Source organism: Platalea leucorodia (assembly GCF_965183815.1).
Source record: "Platalea leucorodia genome assembly, chromosome: 1".
In the NCBI taxonomy this organism is placed as follows: domain Eukaryota; kingdom Metazoa; phylum Chordata; class Aves; order Pelecaniformes; family Threskiornithidae; genus Platalea; species Platalea leucorodia.
The window spans coordinates 158,894,513-158,908,245 of NC_138823.1; the positions used below are offsets into that span (position 1 = coordinate 158,894,513).

A 13,733-nucleotide genomic window follows, 5' to 3' on the forward strand; every position below is an offset into this window, starting at 1 on the left:
CTTTGTGGGCACACATAATATTCAAGAAAGGTGAAGATTTTTCAGTGGAATTACTTATTACTAGAACGTCTCATTTTCAGCAAAACTGTTTTACATCTTTCTAAATAAATAAGTACTTACTTGATGTTTTCTGTCTCTGTACCCTCTTACAAATGACTGAATTATTATTGCATTTTTCAGCCTCCGCCTTTCTTCCTGTAACACAAAGCAAGAAAATCGAAATAAATATTGTGGAACTGACTCTAATTTTTACAATTTTATCAAATATATTTGTATTCAAAAGGAATTTTGTTAATGAAAATTAAGCACTAATCATTAGTAAAATAAAGTGTTTGAAAGTTTGCATCCAATATACATAAATTAGGGAGAAAGCTTTAAGCTTTGTTTTTAAGCGTAAATTTACCATTAAGATATTGCAGAAGAATTTTTAATACTCGATAAGTATGTAATACTACAGAAAAAAATAAACACGTTTGTATTTTATTAGACAAAGTCTTACTACTAAAATGTTGAAAAATTCATCAAATTCAATGACATCATTCCTCTTTCTACATGGGAGAGCTAACACTGAACACCCGCTTATTTGTTTCCATTCAAATAATGTATCAGTATTATGAGGCTGGTGCAGTTTAGATGTGAGGGGAAAAAAAACAAGCCACAAAAAAAAAAAAAAAAAAAAAAAAAAAATCAGTTATTTGGAGACAATACTGCTGTCAAAAGGAAAATTAGGCTTAATACTTTAGGCCCAGGAGCACAATATGGAAATTAATAAAAATTCTTGCTCTCTCCTTCAAACCAGACATATAAAGTGAGTCATTTTATGATGTCTTCCACAGTAGCCAGAAAGAGTAGTTAAAATCATCCCTTTACAATGGCTCACTTTCTGAGGAACTGAAAGCCAGCTTGCTTCAGGTACTATAGAAAGAGCACTCAGCGAGTCCCCTGACAACACCCCCACCATATCCCATCACAATAAATATCTAAGGGAAGTGGCTACGGTAATCAGGTTTTTAATAATGTCCATATAGTTTCTCAGGGAATGAAAGAAGGAAGTAAAGAAAACAGTTGCTCATGAATCTAGAGCTACAAAGCAGTGGTTGGGGAAGGGAAAGTAGGGAAGATCGAGGGTAAAAATCAGAGAAGCCGGCTTTGAGAAGAGAAATTTTAACCTCATGAATCCTTGAACTATAATGAGCCCATAATTCTGAGGGCCACCAAGCAAAAAAACACAACAAAATATTTTTAGAAATTTCATTAAAATACATTTGGGAAAGTTCACATAAACTTTCAACTCGCAAAAACTTGATTTCAAATTTATTCTGCCATAAAGACACATCCATCTTAAGAACTTAACCTGAGCTGACCAGGGAAACACCAGATGAATTTGCTATTCAATGCCTATTTTATTGTTCTTGGAAACTCCAGTTCCTAAAGCAATTCCTCAGAATAAGCATATACTTGAAAGACTCTAATTACCTCCAGAGCATGGACCAAAATCAAAATTTTGATAGGCTAAAGGGTATTTTTCCCTCCAAAGTATCTAACAGGAAAAGTGCAAAGCATGGGGGCAAGCAGGAGAGAGTTTCAATTACAGAGAGGCACTGTGTCTTCATAATCATAATGTGATGCTCGACTAAAAAGTAGGTATGTTCTCCTTTTCTCTAGATACAGGTTTTATCCTAGAACACATAATTGTCAGTTAGCGACCCGTAATTGCAAAGGTTTTAAGTCTGAGGTCACTGCTAAGATTCTGCTACAGGCATTTTTTTTACAAGCCGTAACTGATTTTATTCTCAGAGGAGTCATTCATTTTGTGAGAATCCGATATATGCCACAGAAAATCGTTGTGTGTATGTGTGTATGTATACAGATATGAGTATATGACTCTACATCAGCTTTGCAGCAGACAGAATTAAGCAACCAAACGGGTTATTTTGATATATGGCTAAAAGTTTATGAAGCGCAAAAAAGCCTTTTTGCATATGTTGGCAAGGACTCACTGATCATAAATTTGATTTATAACACAGCATTCTGAACTAACTGGTGAAATCCTAGTAACTTCATACTTAAACTTGGTCCACAATTATACATCCAGGTTGGAAAGAAAAAAGAGCAGTAACTGTCCTCAGAAACAGAAGAGCTACTGCAGAACCTGTATTTAATCTAGGAAGGGTCAAACACATCTTTAAGGGGCAAACAGCTCGTGTCTTGTTTAGCATGAAAACTACATAGTTACGCTTTCTAAATAATTTTTATGACCAAAATTGTTTCTACTCATATCAAAGGAGGGAAAAAAAATTACAAAATTAATATATTCACTTTAAATCCATATTGCTAAATTTTGTTTTCAAATTGCCACATACATTAATGTTTTAAAACTGGTATTTTTCCTTTCAATGCCTATTCCTCTTTTGTATTATTCCAGACTGAATTATCCATGGCAGTAAGCTTCAATCTCAAACCAGTGTTAAAATTTCCTAAAGCCTCACACATCAACCTCAAAACTGCTTCTATTGCTCCTCAATTATCAGGTGATTTCAAAGTACTTTACAATACATTCAAGTATCATTGTTCTGATTCTACCTCCACAGAACTGAGGCACACACTGAGGAAGTGAATTGCTGAAGGTCATCCAAGAAACCATAGCAGAACCAGGAGCAGAAGACAATTTGCCTAGACCAACCCATAGTAACAGATTATGGGCAGGGCAAAAAATGCAATTTACTATCCAAATACCTGTCTTTTCTCAACAAAGACTAGATCAAATGAGCACCAAAATAAAAGGAAAAATTCCCTTTGCACCCAGTGCATGCTTAACTACCTTCTTTTGAGATGAAAATCACTTCTGGGAAGCATCTTAAAAGCAGTCAAACCGTTTGTCAGTTCTAGTATACTAGAAGACTATGCAGAACTTGCAAACTGAAACAAAACATTCCTGAACTAAGTACAGAATAAAGTACTTTCGACTGTAAATGTTATTACATCAAAGAAAAATCTACTTTGCATGCAAACGCTTACAGCCTACTTTACCTCTCGTTTTCTCCTTTCTTCCTGAGTACGATGCAGGAGAGAAGCCTTTTCTTCCTATAAAGCACAAATAAAGATATGATCGCATTTTCATTCAAAAACATGATTCAAGTGTGTTCATGATATTTAATCTAGACTTCACTTTGGGGATTGTTCATAATATGTGATATGTAAAACATGGGAGAAAAGCAAGTTTTAATCATTTTCCACTCTTAGAAACACATCTCTTAGAAAGACCTCTGAAAAGCATAGTGATGGAGGGGAGCTATGTAAAAAGAAAAGGGACAGGCCAACAGCAGCAAACTGTACTGATCCCTGTCCAGGTTTATGTTCTCAGCATCCCAGTAATCTAGGTAAACATCATCCATTTACAAATGGGGCAGCTGGAAGCATAATAGGGTCCCGATCCTGCCAGGTAGCACCAAATGTTTATCGAGCATTCTCCCTGCTTGGAGCACACATAAGTCATTGGCCCAGGTGTGTACGGCAAGTTGTGGCATGTTCAAAGTAATCACATACGGTTCCAAGGCCCCATGCTTTTGTCTAACTTGCAAAAAAGCATTAAGCTCTTATATTTACTTATCCTTTTCCTCAAAACTTGTCCAGAAAAGATGTCAAACCAGACTTATATAACATAAAGGTTAGGAATTTTTTCTTTTAAAATTTTGAACTCTTCACCCAAATTAAGGCTGCAAACTGAAACTCTCAGGACAGTGATCCCTCCAATAGAGAAAAAGGAAAGACTAATAAAGTATTCATGAGGACTCTACAGAACAATACCATTACAATAGAAAACCTGTGCATTAGCTTTTAAACCAAAATCTTAAATGAGTACATATAGATTACAAAATATAAACAAAGCTTTATTTGCAAGAATCTCTTACTGGATGGTTCTGCATAGTTTCCAAGGAAATACACAAAATAATTCCATTTTGATGCAGAGTATTCAGCTCTCACTGCAGACAGTAAGAGGTGAAAGTACCCTGGCACCTTCCCATATCCAGTCTAAAACAGACAGTAGATTTAAGGAAACTATTTTCTTTTTTTTGCCTCTATGACACATATAACTACTTCCTTTTTCTCCCTATGCCCTTATTAGTCTAGAGAAGTTAAGAAATAATACACACTCAAGCTGAAAACGTATTATACCTGAATACATAAATTCGAACTTGGCAAACAAATGTTTATAAAATATTTAACCACATCTAAAACAACTGTGCTGGAATATTTTCAATGTCTATATGCAGACAAAAACTGAGGGCAAAAAAACTCTTCTGCATTTCTTTTCTGACAATACAGAAGAAGCTAGGTCATGATTCTCCTAGTTTCTTTAGGATAGAAAATATTTTAACGCAGACCACCAAGTGAGAATGAAAAAAGAAAAACATAGATGCAAAAAAGGAATTTAAAATTGGGCTTGTATTTCAGATCATTTCCTGGAGCAAGCATAGAGAAAAAAAATCCCACAAGGTTAACCATCTTTTCCTCTAAAGACAGTATTTATGGCCAAAGACACCACTAACTACAGCTATTGCCCTCTAAAGACAGGTTTTTTTCCATGTGTTAAACACAGTATAAACAAATCATAACAAAATCCATGCATAAGATGATGTATCTCCACTCAAGCAATAGGAAAGGCTCCAGGTTTGCTTGGTAATGTGAGGCAAGAGATTCTGACCTCACACACACAAAGACGACAAAACAATGTACTAAATTAAGAAATAACCAAGAGATGGCTTAAAGTTTCAGGACTTTTTTTTAATAGATTACTTCTTTTTCAACAGCTGATACCCAACACATTAAAGAAGTTAGGAAAGTGTTTCTATTTAGAAGTGATCAGTGTGTCATCTCTTCAATGCGCCTGGAGAGTTTCACTCTGCAGGCAGCGCCACGTAGAGAGCATTTCTGCTTAGAAGCTATGTTGCTGAATTTGTCCTTACACTTCAGAGATGATTGAAAGAAGAAGTGCAAGAACATACAGAAAAGGGAAGACAAATTGCTACGCATGAATGGACAAGAGACTGATATGAAAAAAATACAAACACAGTAAATGCAAGGGATTAGTACATAAAGCAAAATAAGTGGCCAGAGGGCTTATCAGAAACAAATAATTTTAAGTATTTGGAGGCAGGGGAGATATAAGAGGGCAGTGTAACCTCACTTAGTGTATCACCAGCTTTGCATTGATGAGGAATGGGTCTCTGAAGCAAGCGCTCTTTAAACCAATCCACTTTTTAAAAAATAACAAAACTAAGTTTTTAGTCAATGTCACATACTTGCTTTGAGTATTTGTAAAGAAAACCACCAACCTGTTAAGGTATAAATTAAATACAATAGAGGAACTGTCTTAAGACAAAGAATAAAATAGTCAGGTAAGTGCATTGCACCTTTAAAAATTATTATGGGTCAAATAATACTGTTGTTCACAAGACACACATAGATCAGAAACATAAAGGAATGGAATCATAACTATGACTATGGAATGTATTTAAATTAAATGCAAGAAAAATATATCTCCTTCGGAGTTACTCAGCCCAAGTGGAATACACCGTCTCTTCAAAAATAAAAAAGTAACAGTAAATATGCCATACAAAATAAACCTGCTGTGGGAAAGAGATGAAAAGAACTATGAAATAATCTTCCTTTGCTTACAAAGGGCATTCTAAGAAAATTATTTCTTAAAGACAGCTAACTGTTCAGTCATCTTAATAAACAACACAGTGAAAAAGAGCTAGACTCAGTAGCTGTTGCTCTGTGGCTGGTTGTGAACGACAACAGCATTACGGTAAGTGATGTACATTTGACAACTCCCATCTATACAGTCACATGACTGCTGACAGCTACAGCCGCTGCTCCACCACCTCCTCCTGCCTACCTACAGCCAGAGCTACTCACAGCACGAGATCGTCTGACAGTAGCTTCCAAAGATCACACCTAGCTTGTTCCTACTCCTCATCTTCCTTGCCTTGCTTCTGTGATGGTCATGCTATCTTCTTTCTTCACCTGCCAGACAGACAGACATCAGGTACCAAGTCTACCTATCAAGGTAGGCATTCAGACACTTTAGGGGGAATCAAGCATCAGCATCTTGATTCCTTCAACCCTAACTCAAAAGGAGCAAAAAGCCATTTACTGAATCAAATTCTGGACACTTTTGACGATGTAGTCTTCTTTCTTCAGGAGCTTGACCTCCAAAGTGCAGAATGGGGAATACGCTGTCTGTGTGTTTCATGCAGTGTTTCATATATTGCTAGCAGTCCCTTTCCTGTCTGCTCCTTCCTCTAACACAAGGTACTGGTAAAGACAACCAACCTCAGGCTCTAGCACGCAAGCTGCAGGACCTTGAAAAGCCTGATCTGAGAAGTTTTCTTCACCAAGTATGTGAGGCATGACACAAAGAAACAAGAAAGCAAAGAAACAATATGTGACAGCAAAACACAATGTGACATTATGGATGATGACTCAAAGAGTAAGACAGAAGGGGGAAAGAGGTGAAAACAAGGAAGCAGATGGAGGAAAGTATACAGAAAGGAAAGCTTGTGACTACCATCAAAGAAACGTTAAGTAATATTTGAAATGTTAGTTTATACGTCAGGATAAAATTGCTATGTGCCGTATTATTCATCACAGCAAAGTTGAAAGTCGCACCACTGCTGTAACAGATCAGTTGATGAGAACAGAACAGCCGCATTCGACAGTGTAACAACCTCAATGTCAGTGCTCAGAAACTCCAATTAAATACATAATTTTTAAAAAAATGAATTAAAACTGCTTTCTTGTCCTCATTTTGCCGAAATACACTATTTTGTTGCAAAAGTATGTTCACACAACTCCTAGCATTTACATATCCTAGACAAAGACTGAATAACATAAACAAATATACAAATTACTATACTTTTTGTCCTCCCTTTTAACTCTTTGCATTGAGAGAGATAATGCTTTCAGCCCTCTTGGCTCAAAATTCAGGTTCAGAAAAAAAAAAAAGTATAGATAATTACATTTTTCAAATACTTCTAGTATTTGTTGACTCATTTAAAATCTGAAATGGAACACCCCTGGACAGTCATGTTAATCAAGCTACCTTAGCTCCACGCAAGTAAATTTAAAACTTAAATATGCCAGATGCAAAGGTGAAACTGAGTAATTATTTTCAGGTACTGTCTAAACACTATAAATAAAAATACATTGATGCAAAAAATTAAATATTATTAATAAATGTTTGAGATTTATTTGTAAACCACAGAGGTTTATTTTCTTTCTTCAGTTGAGAATGCTATTCTATTTAATGTTACAATAGATCTTGCAAAGTACAAGGCATGACTTTTAGGAAATTTTCATGGAAAAATGACTAAGCACTTGATCTTTTAACTTCTGGGGACAATTATAAAATCTGGTATGGTTTTCATCTACAAAACCCAAGAACTTGCACGTTTTTTCTTTCCTTAAAATGAGGAACACTACTTTTCAGCTGAATTTAGTTTGAACCACATAAAAATCAGTAACAACTCCCAAAGCAAACAAAGCAACCTAAGCAATTTATAGAATAAAATTCCTTTCAACACAAGTATTTAATAAATTCAACAAATGAAAGGAAGATTTTGTAGCATTTATTTGTAGAGAACAAAGGTGGACACTGGGAGATGTCCCCCTCCAAAGTGGTTCTCAACAACGTTTCTAGTTCCAATATTATTTTAGACAAGATAAACTCCACTTCAATTGGTTTTTCTGAATATTAAAAGAAATTAGCATTTTAAAAGACTCACAATGTCTTGAACTGAACCTTGACAACTTAAATTTCATTAGACATAGCCTGAGTAAAACATGTTCAGCAGCTTGAAAAATTCTCCTTTAAAACAGTTTGTGACTCTTCATATCTCTATTATTTACATCATGATTAAGTTTATATGTAGGAGAAGACCATCTTCCAGAAGAAGGTATTTTAAAGTACTTAAAATATGACCATGAAGTGGCTTGTGGCCAGGGAAAGCCTGGCCTACTGAAATCAATGGCACAGTGCTTGCTAGAAAACATCTCAGCATTTCAGCTCAAATTTTACTGTAGGATGTAGAGAGTATCTGGAACCACTTTCATCACAGTAACTACAAAGCCACGCACAGTGGAACCAGGACTTGACTGGAGGCTCTAGAGGCCAAATGAAATGCAAACAAGTTGCTCTTAAATTTACTCTCAGTTTGTCTCTATTATGATTTTTAAGATGTATATTGTACACGTCATTATAGTTGAGTGACTTTTTTTTTTTTCTCAGAAACAAGCAGGGAAAAAATATATCTAGAAAAGCAGAAATTTTTGTTTGGAATTTGAGAAAATAACACATAACTGAAAATAACAGTGTAATCACTGCTGTCAGCTAACTACAACCCCATCATTCGTAGCTTCCTTTCAAATGAGGAGAATTTTAAATGTCACCGAGAGGGAAAAAAATCCACAAGAATCTAGTATGCGTTAATTATATGGTTTCCTACTGAGAGACAGTCATTATTTTACAACACGATGGTCTGATCGTATTTCCACACGACAAATCTGAAATTCAAAGAGTATTTCAAGACTTAGGCTCTGACATTTCAATGTTCTGGACACAACACAGTTCTGACTCAGAATGAGGTATGTACTTGCATAAGGATCTACGCCATGTGCCTTATGGGACAAAGGTCTTATGAAGCAAAGCAAAGTGCACTTCTTTCCCACCGTTCAAAAATAAACTGTAAATTTGTAATTGTAATCTAGAAATCCTGTACTATAAATTCCTAGCATCATTTCATTTCCATTGTGACCTGGTGTAGGTTAAAATAAAACATAATAAAATAGTAATTCTTTCTTCCTGAAATTATTAAGAACTTTCCTCTATCAATCAGTGAGAGAGAAACAGAACTATTTTTCAAATCTGTCCCATCATTGCTTAAATCCTACAAACATCTATCACCATAAGCAATCCCAACCTGTGCAGATCTCTCCATACACTGGCAATTTTACAGCCTACTGTTTTTAAATCATTAATTCTTATCCTACAAGAAGTTACTTCATGCATAGAATACAGACAACAAAGAGCAAACAAGCTGCTTCTGGAATTCTACCTCTGTACTTCAGCTGAGAGGGGGAAGAAAGATATACAGGAATCTAATGCTTAATGTTACGCTATTAATTTAAGAAAATGTATCAGTAACTACTAAAAGAAAATATAAACAAACTTTGTAAACTGAAGATCTTTGATTATTAAAAATGTCCATATTAAAAGAAATTAAAGAGACTTTCTAAAATACAGATGGAGTCATTGCTATTTGTTCATTAGTAATTTTCCACGTGTTCCACAAAAACAAAACCAAAATCCAAAAAGAAACTCAGTGAAGTTGGTTTCACTTTCACTTTCATGACTGCTAACTCATCTGTATTACAAATTCCTGAAAAGGAAGATTTTTTTTAAAACCATCTCATACTGTATTGTAATCTAAAAATACGCTCTTTTAAACAGGCTTGGGATTTATAAAAGCATGCTTTCGATATCTCAAGTGATGCTGTAAATTTGACTTAATAATATTAACTATTTTTCCTGTTAAAGGCTTACAAGATGTCATTAATACATTTCACAACCTAAACAAATAATGTGGAGCTACAGAGCCCCTTGTACAGGCATGGGGATCCCCCTGCATGAATGTACTAAAGCACTGGTACCTCGTGTTTTCCTTAATGCTGATAAAATTAATAAAGGAACACTAGGCCTGACTGTACCAAATCAAGCTGACGTGGTTAAACAGACTCTGCACCATGCCACCAAGAGTCCAACTTCATGATAAAATTAGTGAAACCTGCCAGCTGCTACCAGAAGGCATGGTGACATTCCACTCTGAAGAAATATGTTCACTATATAGGACACAAACGATGGGGTAGGAACCACCCAGGGGAAGGACCATCTGTTTCAGTCCACTGCACAGTTAGGTCAGGTTAGCTCAATTTGAGCTGCACCCCAAACCAACTCTTCAGACGCACCTCTTTTTTCCTGCCCGACACACCACAGAAATTCTGCAGCCACAGCCTTTTAGGCAACAACTGCTGTCCTGGACAAAAAGGTCCATGAGTTAATTCGAGATGTTCCTGTATTGAACTCCAGTAACAGTATTCATTTTTGGAGGCTATTTTACTTCAGAAGTAAAAAAATACGTCTTGCCAGTTATAATTAAAACTAAATCTGAAAATAACTTTTGAAGAACTTCATAAAGCATGGAATAACATTTTAAAGGTGACAAAAAGCCCCCCTAAAAAAAAAAAACACACAAAAATTAACATTGTCAATAAAACACAGTATCTATACCCTCAAACAAATATACAACTAACGCAAACAGCCCAAATGAATCAGCAGATTTGTGAAAGTAAATGCAGAGGGAAAAGTCCAAACACAGACAATACCACCTATATTTTTACACTTATGTAGAATGCAATATTAAAATGTTACAATAATGTTCTGAAAGGATTGGTCAACAAGGATAGCCATTTCGAGAACATTAATTTTGCAACCCAGGATTGTAACAAAAATAAGTGATATTTAGACTACTCTTTTGGCAAAAGGATTGGTTGGATTGAAGTGCCTCTCTACAGCATCCACAATTCAGACCGTCATGACGCACATGAACACAAGATGCAAACAGTGTAAAAACAAACCTGAAGGTCTCTGCTTCTATCATTCAAAAACACATAAAAGTCAGCGGTGAGAAAGCACACTAGATTCTGTACCTTTCTAACTGCCACAATGCCACAAGTCCCCAGCCATATTTCTATCATTGTGCCTATACTGATAAGACTTATTGAAGTCAATCCCTTGCGAGGCCTACAGAAACACTACAGACACACGTGGCGATGTCAGACTGGGTATCAACACATGTGACCCGTGACCAACACTGTTATTGTTTGCAGCTGCAGTTATATCAGCAAAACCATACTTTTAATAGTAAGTTTTGCTGATCATTTATTTTGGTGTAGTTGTCTCCACATCAGAAAGACTCTGCGGGCACCTTTAGCACTGACTAGCTCCTCAAACTGGAGGCCCTGCTTTCTCACTGGGAAGGTTTTGCTAATGTAGTTACACATGTGCAACAACATTTGGGAAACTTCCCCAAATTGGGTCAAGAGTTATTCTTAGCATTAAGCAGCCTGCATACAGACTCTACCAGTATTTCTCAGTTGTGCTTTATTCCACCAAAGGAATCAAAACAGGCAGTAGTTAGCACCCAGCTAACTAACAGAGCATGGCAGAGGTGCAGCGTTGGAACTATACACTGTATCTTTCTAAAATTACACACGTTTGGGAGGGAAAGGGGGTTTCTCAAAGAACAATCTTATTTTTTTTCTCCACGTGCACAAAAAGCTGAAAGGAAACATTTTACAATTCAGCCTTCTGTAAAACTGAAGCCTATAGGTATGAGAAACGTGCTCACAAGGAGCCTGTGACATGAGATGAGACGCTCATGGAACCCACGTAAACACTTGCTACACCAAGCTCTGCTGTAGTATGTTTACATAACAGTTCAGGTAAACTGCATTTTTAGAAGTAATTCTTAGTACTGTTTAAATAAATTCTTTCATTAGTACTGTACGTAGTCTCTGAAAATAAGCAGCTATTTCAAGGGCATTCTGTGATATCCATGTAACGATGACGTCCAAAGCTGCGACTAACTGCTTTGCATTGATGCAGCACAAGCACTTCAGTGTACCAATGTAAAATCGTGAAATCTGTGGACCACTCAGTATCAATCTGATCATGAAATACAATCTTTGTGTTGGACAGAGGGAAGGTTATGCATCAATTTCAGTTTCCACTTCATTTACCTTTTAATATTTGCCCTTGGAAATTTATACCTGTATAACATTAATGCATTTGTCCCATATAATTAAAATAAATAGAATTCTGCTGAATTTTCATGAAGAAATCAGTATGTGTAAAAGAAGATATTATGACAGTTGTTTACTTCTGTAGAAGGAAACATGTTCTGCAAGCAACACTACTAGCAAGTCAGTGCCAACAGTTGCAAAGTACCTGAAGTGTACAGCTTAGGACCAGGGCATGTTCTGTCAACTCCTACTTCAATTGGAGACTATTTGTCATATTTCTGACTGGTGTAATGCCATTGTATGTAGTCTAACGAACAGAAATGTCTTAAGATAAACAGAAGATGATTCCGATGAAAAGCTGCACAATTTAAATGCAGTTCTGTTACACATTCGCTTTAATAAATTACGCAAGGGAATACACCAAAATGCAAACTTGACTGTGATTTTAATATCACGTAGTGCAGTATGTTAGCTCAGTTTCCTAACTGTACTGCCAAGCCTTCAAAGTTTCAGAGAACCAGACCGGCTTACAGTGCACAGTAACAAAACTTGACTTATTTTTGCCCCCATTAAGATTAAAAAATACTAATGAAAACATTCAATGGCTTCCCACACAATCACGTCCAATGATAACATGAGGAATCAGTATTTTAGCAGTGAATTAAAGTGACCCTAACAAATCAGGCCACTTCTAAAAACACTTCGTCCTTTCTCTTGTTCTTCGGTAATTCTATGCCCTTCAGTGCTTGACTAAACATTTGACTACCCTGTCCAATCAGTAAGATCTAAATAAACCGTCTCGCTTCTTTTCCATCAATCAATACAAGGAGATTCAATAGTCCGGTACGGCAGACAATTAACTGCTACTCACCCTGCACACGACAAATTGACTGAACTTAAACTTGACAGGGAAAAGCTTAAACCTGTGTGACCCGGCAACCCTCGCTCAGGTGGATGGAGCCTCCCCCAGCAATTCGGATTGATCTGGAGTTGGGTGAGGCTGCTCCCCGCCTTCCCTCCGGCGAGGGGGGCCCCCGCAGGACTTTCCCCCTGGAGAGGGATGACAAGAGATCTGGGAGCCCTCCCCTCCTTCACCCCGGGAGCCCTACAGACGGCTACCAGTCACAACAAACCGGATTGCTTGGGGGGGGGGAGAGACGGGGACGACACGATGAGCTAAGGAGACATTTCCTCGCTTCCCACAATTCTTACTACACTACCAGCCTGGGAGGGTGCGTGTGGCCTGATTAAAAAAAAAAAAAAAAAGAAAGAAAAAAACACAGAGCCAGGGAGATCAGAGATAAACACATCACCAGGAGGGGAGGATATTTTTTCCCCTCTATTACACCTTAGTCATAGCTGCTCCCGTTTTTGAAGGCCCAACGGTAAAAATAACGATAATACACGGAGGAGGCAGGCGGGGACGAGGGAAACAGACACAAACGCGGAGACAGACAGGCGCCGTTCTTACCTTCCTACTCGCTCCTCCGAGAGACACCTTGGGCCTTGTTTTGAAATCCCCTTCAAAGCTAAACATGTTTACCGCTTATCCCATCTAGAGCGGGGTCCGGCCCCCCGAGCTGACCCCGCAAGGGGGGCGCCGGCCGGCCGGCAGGGGCGAGCGGAGGGGCCGCCGCCGGCCCCGGGGAGGCACGGACCCCCCGGGCTGGCACCCCGCGGCCCGCCCGCCCGCCGCCGGCGAGCCCCGCGCCGCCCCCGCCGCCCGCCCCCGCGGGGCTGCTCCCCTCACGGCGGCCCGGTTTCTCCCCCTCCACCCGGCGCCTTCCCCGCCCCGCGGCCTTCGCTTCCCCGGTCGCCCCCTTTCTGACCGGCGGCGACGGCTGAGTGTAGTGGGAGGGAGGAGGAGG

The 13,733-nt window shown here is 38.0% G+C and overlaps 1 protein-coding gene across 3 annotated transcripts in view; it reads right to left on the reverse strand.

Annotated features, from left to right (window-relative positions):
- UBE3C (ubiquitin protein ligase E3C) overlaps window positions 1-13,525 on the reverse strand; it is an 80,134-nt gene extending 66,609 nt beyond the window's left edge. For all 3 annotated transcript variants that reach the window (XM_082325817.1, XM_082325818.1, XM_082325819.1), the window contains exons 1-3: window positions 13,337-13,525; window positions 3,031-3,084; window positions 121-195 (exon numbers count right to left, since the gene is read on the reverse strand). In XM_082325817.1, the coding sequence (XP_082181943.1) occupies window positions 121-195; window positions 3,031-3,084; window positions 13,337-13,402 (195 nt within the window). In that variant the 5' untranslated portion in view covers window positions 13,403-13,525. The remainder of the gene's footprint in view (window positions 1-120; window positions 196-3,030; window positions 3,085-13,336) is intronic.
- Between the last annotated feature and the right edge of the window lie 208 nt (window positions 13,526-13,733).